The 13,413-nt window shown below is 41.3% G+C and overlaps 1 protein-coding gene across 1 annotated transcript; it reads left to right on the top strand.

The window, feature by feature from the left end:
* Window positions 1–5,406: 5,406 nt before the first annotated feature.
* On the top strand, window positions 5,407–10,833 carry LOC140839108 (uncharacterized). Its single transcript, XM_073205741.1, is given in 3 exon segments — window positions 5,407–6,973; window positions 7,292–9,610; window positions 9,908–10,833. Coding segments are annotated over 3 exon segments (4,785 nt in total). The 3' UTR covers window positions 10,807–10,833.
* The last annotated feature ends 2,580 nt before the right edge of the window (window positions 10,834–13,413 follow it).

Raw genomic sequence — 13,413 nt, 5'->3', positions numbered from 1 at the left:
GCCCAAACGCAGCGGAAGTTTTAAAAATTTTTAGATCTTGACATTCAAGATGTGTTTTTCTTTGGACGCTCGTATGATTTTAACATAAACATTCATAGGGCGTTAGAATATTATACCTTTGGTGATTAAATCACTTGGCTCCAACTACGCCGGTATCAGCGGACGTAGCTCTTGTTGTAAATCCCTACGAACTTTCTTCGAGCCTCCTTATTTGATCTCCGAATCAGGTCAACGACCAGATTATTTGTTCATCTTCTAATTTGCACTAGAAATTTTATTTCTCGATTCAATAGAAGCTCAACGAGGTGAATAGGGTCCCCAAAATAACAAGAGATATGGAAAAAGCAAGTCCGATTACGCCTATTTCTAATCCTAAATGGAATGGAACGACGTAGGGGATCCATATGTAAACATAATATCTATTTAGATACGCTCGAACGACCCCTTGAGAATGTATATAACCTTATTCCGGCCTGGTCCGGTATGGAATGAACTTATAATCATGGAATCGACTCGATCGAGATGAAACACCCTAAAACCCGGCACCACCCTAAAACCCTTCTGAGTGGCTGAACCTTATTGAGAGAATTTGAGAGAGAATTTTCTTTTTTCCAATTTCATGAAACTCACGAAGGAAGCATCATTATCAGAATAAAGAAAATCTTAATATTTCCTTTAATCATCATTTACTTAATTAAACTAATTAATTAAGTAAACTAAATATTTTTAGGAATTGGAGAGATTGTTCACGTGAATCACACATGGAGTATTAGTGGAGGCTAGGTCAATTTTCTTTTATTTCCTTAAAAACAATAGCTTTGACCTAAATTTCATAATTAACATTAATGGGCTTGATTAATTAATTGGACTAGTCCAACTAGTTTAATTGATTAATCAAAGTCCATTAATAACTTTAATTATTTAATATGTTGGACTTGTACTCCTACAAGCCCATTAAACATACTCCCAATATATTTAATTTAATATCTAATAAACCCAACTTTTGAGTTTAATAAATTAAATTCTCAAATTCTATAAATTCAACTCTTTGAATTTATTCTCTCCAAATTTTATAAATTCAACTTCTTGAATTTACTATCTTATAAATTCAACTCCTTGAATTTATTATCTCAAAATTTAATTATCATAAATTCAACTCTTTGAATTTACTATATCATAATATAAATTCAACTTCTTGAATTTATTCTCTCAATGTTTTCAATAAATTCAACTCCTTGAATTTATTATCTCAACGGGGACAAAATACTCTAGTACTTGTGTGACTCTCAATGGTTCAGGGATACAGCTAGCCGTGGGTTCACAACTCTTTGTGATTCATGACATAATCCTTTATTCGGGCTTACCCTAGTTACCCCCATTCTTTTCATCAACACCTTGATCAAGAATGTCAGAACTCATTTCTGATTACACCCATCGGATCATGGTAAGAGCGTCTAGTAGCATCGCCCCATGATCCCCTAGGTATCACTGATAGTGCCTGCAAGAACCAGTCGATTATGATTAACGTACAGTACGGTCCCTTCATCTCATATATCCCGATCGAATCTACTACCATTGGTTCATCGAGGGTTTCATATTAATTCGATAACTATGTGATAACTATAATAGTGGCATCGCATGTACGGTTGGAGAACTCCTTCTCTAACGTACATCTCATACTCTGGCCAGAGATTCCATGCACTATAATTTCATTAGATGTAAAGGCCCGAAAATTCGTGCTTGAAAATTTTCGGAAAATTAAAAAATTTTCTTTTAAACTAAATGAAGTATCAACTTCATAAAATGAACTGTTAAATAATGTTTAAAAATAGCAGCGGAAGAATTTAATGTTTGCAACGTAACAATTTAAAATAATTCAACAAGAGATAAAATGTTTGAGCATTAAAAATAAAATAGCAAGTGCTGAAACTGAGGTCCTCGGGTGCCACTACTGCCGACCAAGCTAGCTCACTGGTCCCCGCCCTCAGCCCCGACATCAGCAGTACCTACAACAATCAAGTCTAGTGAGCCTAAAGACTCAGCATGCATAAATCATATATAGCGAGTACATAAATAAATAGTAAAATTTTGCATGGGGTAAGATGTCGTATCAGGAGTCATAAAGTGAAAATACTTCGCCATAAACAATTATAATACGTGCATAACTAAACTCAACATCGTAGTAAAAATGGTTGCTCCATCGAGCCCTGTCATAAATATCAAGTAATAATTTTCTGGTGAGATTATGGTATCCGCAAGTGGCCACTGCACTAATATAAACTGCAAAATGACCGGTGACTGGCGACCGGACCGATAACTGGCGATCGGATTTAAATATGCTCGTCTGATCAGACAAAATGCCACAGTATACTGGGTGGTACAAACTAAAACTGACCGGTAACTGGCGACCGGATTTACAAAGTCTCCCATGATAGTGCTATGGCCACAAGCAATATCGCATAAATCTCAAAAATGAACATTTTAAATTTCTATGCACGTAATATAATTAAATGGCATCATCAAATCTGAAAAATTTCAATCTCCTGTATTAAAATCATTTACTTGCGATAATTTAAAAAATATCTAGATCAACTGTACCAGATTGCTGCCAAGATCTATATAAGTCCAGGAGGTCTTGGGTTCTAATCATGGGGAAGGCAAAAGCTCCAGTTCCTGGGCTGGAGAAGTTCTATGAGTAATGGGTAATGGGACAACCGAGAAGGATACAGCCCAATCGGGAACAGCCCATGTGCATTACATTAGATCACATAGGATATCCACACCCGCAGGTAAGCGGTGAATCTCCAACTACAATGCACTGGCTCCTATATGTGTCGCAACTGTACCCAACCTCGCCATCTGATGACTTTCCTGGAGCCGGTAAACTAGTCAAAGCACAACCCTATCATATAGAGCCTCAGTGTTGTCCCGGGTCGTAAGGACTAATGGTGTACAATCATAACCACAGACTTATTCTCTTGATGAATGATAACCACTTGGAAAGTACGAGGGAGGGTTGTTCGGTATAATCATCATACGAATACCCATCTGCATGTTTGGACATCTCTATGCCCTTACCAAGAAACGCAGTACATAACATCACAGATGCTAGTCTCGAGCTTAAGCGGCCTTTATCCCTGTTTTAGGCGGCTGAATCGACTAGGAACGAATTTAGAATATGCAGTGTTTACAAATGAGTTTCAACATCGAAATACGATTCATTTGTATTAAAGCATAATCAAGGACTTTATCTATGTTGTTTGCATGGGTATCCAGATAAAGTATAACAAGACCATAAAATGTTAAATTATATTAAAATAAAGATTGTTTATTTCACTTGAGTCAATAAATTCCCTAGCCAAATGTTGGCTTACAGGACATCAACTCTAACACCTGCTTAATTTCCGAAGCCCAAAAATTCCTGGGATTCAAGAATTTCACCACTTTTAGCCCACATTCAGGATTTGCTTCTTTCTTGGCTAGTGATCTGTTGGTGCTACATGCCCTACTCCCGAGACCGCAGAAACACCAAGCCTGCTCGAAAAGTTTGTGAAGCGACTTGGTTCATTTAAACCCCTAGGCTCGAAAAATATTTGATTTGTATTTGAGCTTATCAAATTCGAGTAGAACTCAAGCATGTTCGAACATTTTTCGAGCCGAACTCTGAGTCCAAATTATTTTGTTCGATAGTTGATAAACACGAATTATATAGTGTTTTAGGGTCTTTATTTTGTCGTTTTCGTGCTTATCTGGCATGTTTTATTCCGAGTTTTGCGCTTAATTCGTACTATTATGGCAAATTGTAGGTTTGACCAAAAGAGGATGAAAGCCAAAGAAATGAAAGAAAAGTCAAACTCCGCAATGCCACGTCAAAAATGCCGGAAAAATAGCAAAAGTGGAAATCCGGACCCATACACGGAGCCCGTGTAAGGGTCCGTGCATCTGAAGCCAAAGGAAGACAATCACAGAGTCTACACGGACCCCTTGCCAGACCTGTATCCGGGGTCCGTGTCGCTTGCATCCGGAAGAAGAAAAATACAGTATGTACACGGACCCCAGGACGGACCCAGGCACGGGGTCCGTGTCCACCATTCCGGAAGACTTTTGAGGCAGAGTCTACACGGACCCTTGCCCGGATGCAAGCACGGGGTCCGTGTGCGTAATATCAGATCGAGATTTTGGAAAAGATTTGCGCGTAATCTGAAGGAAAATAAAAGAGAAAATCGAAGATAGAATAGGGTTGTTCAGAGATTGGAGGCGGCCGACTTTTGGAGAGTTTTGAAGGAGATTTCATACCTGTTGAAGAAGGCAACGGCTCGGGGAGAAAATCGAGGGAGAAACCAACGCGCTTCACACGCACATCTACGCGCCATCGCTGAGATTTTCTCGTCTCTTTTAATTTCTTAGTTTTATTCATGAATTCAATTATTAAATTTGATTTTAATTTTGAATTTATGGAGTAGTTTTCTTTTGTGATCGGGACCACGATAGGAACAAACGATTGATTTTTGTTATTCATTGAAGTGTTTGATTTATAAAATTGTTCTATGTTATTGATTAATATTTGTATAAATTTCGTGCTTTTAATTTGGCCAATTATTTGCATGTTTGTTGTTTAATCTTGACTCGAAAGAGAATTGATTAAATTTAGCTTCAAAAATATTAATCAACACGCGGTTAAACCGACTAGAAATAGTATTCGGTTTCAGTGTGCGATTTTAGGCGACAGCTGTGATTTTATCGTTGATGAATGCGTTTTTGTTTAATTAAATTCAATTAGAAATATTTGGACTGTTAAATGAAAATAGGATTATAAATTCTAGAAATAGATTTATAATTAATATAGAGAATCGCATCGTGACATCAAATGATCTATAGTTAAATAATTCCATTGCATGATATTAATCAAAAGTTTGTTATCATCGTGTGTTCCCGGTCATTTCATTTAAATTTGAAAATCCCCAAGTTCCAAGCCTCTCGGAAATTTGATTTAGTCATTTAATTAGTATACATTAGTTTGAAAATTTACTTAGTTGAAATAACAATCCAATCGCTCGTTATTGTTTGCCTAGATTAAATAAAATAATCGAATCTTAGTAATTAAATAATAGTCTCTGTGGGATCGATACTTGGACAGTATGTCCATTTACTATAACTTGACCTAGTCCGCTTGCTAGAATTATTCCCAACCGAAATCGTCGGTCAAGTTTTTGGCGCCGTTGCCTGGGGACTATTTATTTGATATTAGGATAAATTATTTGTTTGAGACTAGGCTTTTACTCTTAGTTTAAAATTGTTTTTATTCTTTCTTTCGCATTTTAATTACCTTTGGTTATTCTACTTATTCTCTCTTGGAGCTTAAATCGTTCACTTAAATTTTTGATTTCAGGGGTTAGCTCGTGTTATATGAGCCGTGCTCAAGACGTCAGGAATCTAGTGCCACTTGATCTTGAGATTGAAAGCACTCTCCGCAGTATCCGCAGAGCCCGAAGGAACAACAACTTGACTCTGGAATTCGAATCTGAAGCAGAATCCGAAATAGACCGTAAACCAGAAGTTGAGGAAATGGCCGGAGAAGAGGATAACCGTACATTGATGGAGCTTCATCGACCAGCATTCGAAGGTTATGGGTCTAGTATAATCCGCCCTACGATTCAGGCAAATACATTCGAGCTGAAGCCAGGCATCATCCAGATGATCCAAATGCAAGTAAAGTTTGGTGGAGAACCATCTGAAGACCCCAATGCACATCTGGAGAATTTTCTGTCAATCTGTGATACGATCAAGTGCAATGGGGTGAGTACTGATGCCATTCGACTCAGACTATTTCCATTCTCCTTGCAAGGAGAAGCTATGGAGTGGCTTCGCGACCTTCCAGCTGGTTCTATCACTACTTGGGATGGGCTAGTTGAGTTCTTCATGCACAGGTATTTTCCCCCTACTAAGATTACACAACTGCGAAATGAAATCACTTCATTTAGACAGAGAGATGGGGAATCACTGAATTCAGCATGGGCGAGGTTTAAAAAGATGTTGAGAATGTGCCCGAGACATGGTTTTTCAGTAGGCCAGCAGGTGGAGACATTTTACTATGGAGTAGATCCTTCTGTGAGATCTATGCTTGATGCGGCAGCAAATGGGAGTCTATACAGGAAAACGCCAACCGCAGCGCTCGAAATCATATCTAATATGGCCGAGAGCAATGTGGGTTGGCAAGACAACCGCAGGGAGAAGAAAGTAGGATTCCTTGAGATGGATGCTTTGACAACGATTACAGCAAAACTTGATGGATTGACACATCAGATGTCACAGTTACAAGCGCAGAAGTCAATACCAGTCAAGTCAGTGAATCAGATCCAAGGAAATGCTGAAATAGTTGGTGGTCCATCTTGTGACATGCCATTCATGCCAGATATGCCTTGTGAGGAAATACAGTGTTTTGGAGGGGATTCAGTAAATTATTTGGGAAACCAGGGGCGTCAGCAAAACAATCCATACAGTTTCTCGTATAATCCAGGCTGGAGGAATCATCCAAATTTCGGGTGGAGACAATCAGAAAATGCTGTTATGCCATTACAGTTTAATCCTCCACAACATCCTATGCAGCAAAAGCCTCCTCAACAACCACCTAAGCCTCCACAAGGTGCTGGACCCTCTATGCCACCCGGTTTCAAGCCACAAGATGGCAAGTCAAACCTTGAGGACATGTTTGCAAAGTACATAGCAGGAAATGAGATGAGATGGCAAAATCATGATGCCATGATGCAAAGAGTGGAAACTCAACTAGGGCATCTAGCGACACAAATGTCTACACGAGCTCCGGGTTCACTACCTAGTGACACGGAGAAGAATCCTAAAGGTGTCAATGTAGTCACGGCGAAGTCTCCCATAAAGAAAGAGTTGGTTGATGTCGATAATTATGCGAAGGAGAAGGAGTCATCAAAGCAAGGATCCAATGACACGAAGGAGAAAGGTAAGTCCCTAAACTTGAACTCCAATGTTGATATTAATTCGCTCCCCTTTCCCCAAAGAGCTAAGCAACTGCAATTGGATACTCAATTTTCAAAATTTCTTGAGATTTTCAAAAAGCTGCACATAAATATCCCATTTGCAGAAGCTTTAGCTCAAATGCCCTCATATGCAAAATTTCTTAAAGAAATTTTATCAAACAAGAGGAAATTGGTTGACTTTGAGACAGTTAAGCTTTCGGAGGAATGTTCTGCTATTTTACAAAATAAATTACCTCCAAAGCTTAAGGATCCAGGTAGTTTCTCTATCCCCTGTACCATAGGAACTTCATTTTTTGCTAAAGCCTTGTGTGATTTAGGTGCAAGCATTAATTTGATGCCTTATTCATGTTTTGAGAAACTAGGAATAGGTGAAGTGAAACCAACTACAATTTCTCTACAGTTAGCTGATAGATCAATTAAATTTCCTAGGGGAGTTGTAGAGGATGTGTTGGTGAAAGTCGACAAGTTTATTTTTCCAGTAGATTTTGTTGTGTTAGACATGGAAGAGGATCGTGAGATTCCTCTTATTTTGGGAAGATCATTTTTAGCTACTGGGAAAGCTCTGATAGATGTACAAAAGGGTGAGTTGGTGTTGAGACTGAATGATGAGAGTGTGGTGTTTAATGTTTTTCAGTCCATCAAATATCCTAATGATAAATCTGATTGTTTTAGAATTGATGCTACTGACGAGCTTGTTGAGTGCAGTTTGCAGGAATTGATCGGTGAAGATCCTTTGGAGGTTTGTTTGACTGATTCATGTTCAGGAGAGTTGGAGAATGAGGATGTTAAGGAATACATGCTTTATCTGGAAGCAGGCAGACCGATCTCGAGAACGGTAAACTCTAGGATTGGGGAGCTTGGGCACGTCCCAAGACCTTTAAGGTCATCCATTGAAGAAGCCCCAATCTTAGAGATGAAACCTCTTCCCTCTCATTTGAAATATTTATTTTTGCTTGACAATGATAAACTGCCAGTAATTGTTTCATCTATTTTGACTGTTTTGGAGGAAGAAAAGCTGCTGCGAGTTCTGAGGGATAATATCAAAGCAATTGGTTGGAGCATTGCAGACATCAAAGGGATCAGTTCATCCATGTGTATGCACAAAATTCTGATGGAGGCTGACCACAAGACTTCTACCCAACCTCAAAGACGACTGAACCCAGCTATGCAAGAGGTGGTAAAGAAAGAGGTGATTAAACTAATGGACGCAGGTATTATTTACCCGATTTCTGATAGTAGGTGGGTTAGTCCAGTGCAAGTAGTTCCGAAAAAGGGTGGGATCACTGTTGTCAAAAATGAGAATAATGAATTAATCCCTACTAGAACTGTTACAGGGTGGCGTGTTTGCATTGATTATAGAAAACTTAATGACGCCACCCGTAAAGACCACTTCCCCCTCCTTTTTATTGACCAAATGTTGGAAAGGTTAGCTGGACATCCCTTTTACTGTTTCCTGGATGGTTATTCAGGTTATATGCAAATTCCTATTGACCCTGAAGATCAGGAGAAAACCACTTTTACTTGTCCTTATGGGACATTTGCATATAAACGAATGCCATTCGGTCTATGTAATGCACCAGCAACCTTCCAACGATGCATGATGGCAATTTTCCATGATATGATTGAGGATTTCATTGAAATATTTATGGACGATTTTTCTGTATTTGGCTCTTCATTCGATACTTGTTTGATTAATTTGTCTAAAGTTTTGGAGAGATGTGAGGAGTCAAATTTGGTGCTGAACTGGGAAAAATGCCACTTTATGGTGAGAGAGGGGATAGTGTTGGGGCACAAAATTTCTGAAAATGGGATTGAGGTCGATAAGGCTAAGATTGAAGTGATAGAGAAACTCCCTGCCCCAACAAACATCCGAGGAGTGCGTAGTTTTTTAGGACATGCAGGGTTCTATAGACGGTTTATCAAAGATTTTTCCTGCATTTCTAAGCCACTGACCAATTTACTGATAAAAGATGTGAAATTTGATTTTTCTGCTGAGTGTGTGCAGGCATTTCAGGTCCTGAAGGAGAAATTGATCACCGCACCAGTGATGATAGCACCTGATTGGGGGTCGCCATTTGAGGTGATGTGTGACGCAAGCGACACCGCTCTAGGGGCAGTGTTGGGCCAAAAGAGGGATAAATGTATTCATGTCATCTACTATGCTAGTATGACACTTTCCGCTGCCCAACTGAACTATGCCACTACAGAGAAGGAGCTTCTTGCCGTGGTTTTTGCTCTTGATAAGTTTAGATCGTATCTGATAGGGAGAAAAGTTGTCGTGCATACTGATCATTCAGCCTTAAAATATTTGATGGCTAAAAAGGACGCAAAGCCAAGACTAATTCGTTTGGTTCTTCTGTTGCAGGAATTTGACTTGAAGATCATCGATAGGAAGGGAACAGAGAACCAAGTTGCAGACCATCTCTCGCGATTGGAGAATCCAAGTACAGGTAATGAAATTATTCGCGATGATTTCCCAGACGAGCAACTGTTTGCGATCAACAGTCTACCATGGTATGCCGATTTTGTTAATTATCTATCAAGTAAGTTCATTCTTCCCCATTTTACATACCAGCAAAAGAAGAAATTCTTCTCAGATTTGAAGTATTATTTGTGGGAGGATCCTTATTTGTTTAGAATATGTGCAGACGGTATAATCCGTAGATGTGTTCCCCAAGAAGAGGTAAGCGAAATTTTGTTTCATTGTCATGCTGGTCTGGCTGGAGGCCACTTTGGGGCCACTAGAACTGCATCCAAAGTCCTCCAGTCCTGTTTTTATTGGCCTACTTTGTTTAAGGATGCGCATGAGTATGTTACAAAATGTTCAAATTGTCAGCGCACAGGTAATATCTCTAGAAGACATGAAATGCCTCTTAATAATATTTTGGTATGTGAGATATTTGATGTTTGGGGTATAGATTTCATGGGGCCGTTCCCGGTTTCTTTTGGGAACAAGTATATTTTGGTGGCTGTAGACTATGTATCTAAGTGGGTTGAGGCGGCTGCATGCAAAACTAATGACTCTAGGGTTGTCGTTCAATTTCTTATGAAAAATATTTTCTCACGTTTTGGCACACCTAGAGCCATCATTAGCGATGGGGGTACTCATTTTTGTAATCGTCAGTTTGACAGTCTATTGGCTAAGTATGGGGTCCGACATAAGGTGGGCACACCTTACCATCCCCAAACTAGTGGCCAAGTCGAGGTTTCGAACCGAGAACTTAAACGCATTCTGGAGAAGACTGTCGGTGCTTCGAGGAAAGAATGGTCTAGGAAACTCGACGATGCACTTTGGGCTTACCGCACTGCTTTTAAAACCCCCATTGGCATGTCCCCTTTCAAATTGTTGTATGGAAAGTCATGTCACCTACCTGTCGAACTTGAGCATAAGGCTTATTGGGCTACTAAATTTCTGAATTTTGATGCTAAAGCCACAGGTGACGCGAGAGTGCTGCAGCTAAACGAATTGGATGAGTTTAGGTTGGAGGCGTACGAGAATGTCAAGCTTTACAAGGAGAAAACCAAACGCTGGCATGATCAGAACATTGTCGGTCGAGAATTTTTGGTGGGTTAACAGGTATTATTATATAATTCTCGACTGAAATTGATGCCAGGTAAGTTGCGTTCTCGGTGGTCCGGTCCTTACACCATCACGCAAGTTTTTCCATATGGGACAGTGGAGATCACTAGTGAGGCAACTGGATCTTTCAAAGTGAATGGACATAGGCTGAAGGTCTATCATGGTGGTGCCATACCCGATGAGCCGACCACAGTGGATCTGCAGGATCCCAACTGAATCAAGGGAGTACAGTCAGGCTATCGACTCTAAATTTAGCGCTTACTGGGAGGCAACCCAGTGTTTGGTTTTATTTTTTTTTCTTTTTTTCCTTTCTTGTTTTAGTTTATTTTATCTGTTCTAGTTTATTTTCTTTTTGTTTTTCTAGCATTACTCGAGAGCTAATCTTAGTAAATGATGGTGCAGGTTATTTATCCACTGGCGGTAGAATTTATCAGGTGTGGGAAAAATTATCAAGGCGATCGATTTTCAAAATCTCGAACAGACCAGGGAAGTTTCTGTACAATTCTTGCATATTGTGTGCTTGATTGAGTTTAAAATTTGAGTTTTAGATTTATAGAATTGTACATGCATGGTATAACATTTGGGTTTGGGTGGTATATTTGATTAAAAAAAAAAAATGGTGAAATTTGATGTTCAAATACCGAGTCTCAACGGAACCTTCCCCGGACCCAGACACGGGGTCCGTGTACTTAACTCTCAATTTTGCCAACTTCCCGAGTCTGCACGGATCTAACCCCGGACCCCTACACGGGGTCCGTGTCCTCCACTTTCAGCATTGCCGATTTACAGAGTCTACACGGACCCCGGGACGGATCCCTACACGGGGTCCGTGCCTTCTAAATTCGCGAATTCACAGCAATAAAATCGCGCAGCCCTGCTCCCAAATCCCTAACCCCCAAATCAATTCCCTCCGCCGCGCGTCCACCCTCGCTCCACCACTCACATCGCCGACCACCGCCGCCCCGTCGCCGCACTTGCGCCACCACTGCCATCCGTTGCCCTCAAATATCACCACCACCACACTCCCTTTCCATCTCCAAACACAGCACCGCCTTCACGCCGCCGCCTTCACGCCGCCGACCATCCTCCGTCGCGGTGCCTTCATCTTTTTACCGGTAAGCGCGGCTTGTCTTCTCTCGATTTGCTAAGTATCGGTGTTGGGGAGTTTGGGTACCATAAAAGAGAATAATTTGTCGCAAATTCGTTCGATTATTGCTTGGATTGTTTGAGATTTGTGTTGTTTTTGCATCGGGTCTGCTCTCGGAATATATTGTTGTTGAGCATTGTTCAATGTGGGTTGACTAGCATCGGGTATTGGTTTCCTTCATTGAGTTGGGATCAGTTGGAGTGAATTCGTATTGTTTGTGGTGAATTATTGGAATGGTGTACGTGTTTGTCGGGGGATTTGAGATTGGTTTATTGGATTATTGCTATTGAATTGTTGGAATTTCAGATATCATCGCTTGAATCAATATGCCACCCCGCAAACAGATCAGTAAGCGCGCCCGAGCCGGTACCTCATCCCCCTATGATGCATCCAGATTCACAAGCCTCGAAAATTTTGAATGGTTTTCGGCACTCCACGAGAATGCGATGATTGTTGAAAAATCCATCCACCCACGGATTGACGCCGAGGTACCCATCCGAGCCGAATTTGATAAATTTGGTTGGGGATCGCTGTTGGACATCACCGGCCCCTACTTTCCCGAATTGGTATGGCAATTCTATGCCAACTTCGAAGACAAGGGCATCACTGGGTTGCAGCGAGTCCTCACTTTCGTCAAGGGGGTGCTAATCGAGTTCGACACTGCCACTCTTGCAAATCTGTTGAATGTGCCAAATGAGGGCCCTCCGGTGAGCCACAATCAGCTAGACATTTTCTTCTCCGACATTACGTTTCGGATCCCCGAGGCCCAACGTCGCCTTCACTATTTCACCTCTCCGACGGGTTCTCGCTCGAGCGTCCTTCCCACTTCTCTCTCGTTGCTCGATCGCATCATCTGTTATTTCACGGGAGCAAACATCTTGCCGAGGAAGGCCGGGAACAACGAGGTCCGCATTTTGGACTTATACATTATTGACAAGCTGCTGAATGGATTGGGGGCCATACCTGCGATTCCGGTCGCGTCGATCATTCTCGGTCATATGCGCTCTGTCGCGCATGTTGACCCCACAAAAAACAAGCGGCCATATGCCCCTTTTCCGATTATCATCTCCCGGATTCTATCGGCCCACGGCGTAGATCTCAGTGGCGAGACATCCCTCCTCCCCACCTCTACACAGATGCTCACCCCCCAGGCTATGCAGGGCATGTACTTCATCTTCCGCCAGGGTGCTTGGTACCTTAACCCTTCGAGTCGACATATCACTCCGCACCCCCGTGACCCACCGGTACCTCCACCTGCCATCGATGACCGAGCTTGGGACGATCGTGCACGGGAAGAAGCGGGCTTCGATGATCACGCCGACCCTCAGGGTCATGTGCCACCACGATAGAGAGCCTCGAGGAGTAGACATCAGGTTTACTCGTCATTGTTTGATGCCTTGGACAACCTCAGCACCAGAATGGCTCGCATTGAGCATCATCTAGGGATTCAGCCCTCTGTTGACGATGTCTCCGCGCCCCCCTTTGACAGATCTGGCCTTGACGACATGGAGGATTTGGATGCGGACTCCGCCGACGATTAGGAGCTTTATTTTGTTAGACTGTGTGGAGGACTGTATTCATGTTTCTGGACTTTGTCATTTCATTCGTTTGCTGTGTTGATATTTGTGGACATGCTCTTTATGTTTACGCTATTTTGGATTTTATTGGAGTGCTTG

This window comes from Primulina eburnea, chromosome 8 (assembly GCF_022965805.1).
Source record: "Primulina eburnea isolate SZY01 chromosome 8, ASM2296580v1, whole genome shotgun sequence".
NCBI lineage: Eukaryota > Viridiplantae > Streptophyta > Magnoliopsida > Lamiales > Gesneriaceae > Primulina > Primulina eburnea.
Note: the sequence above shows the minus strand (reverse complement) of the source record. Positions and strands in the feature narration are given on the sequence as shown.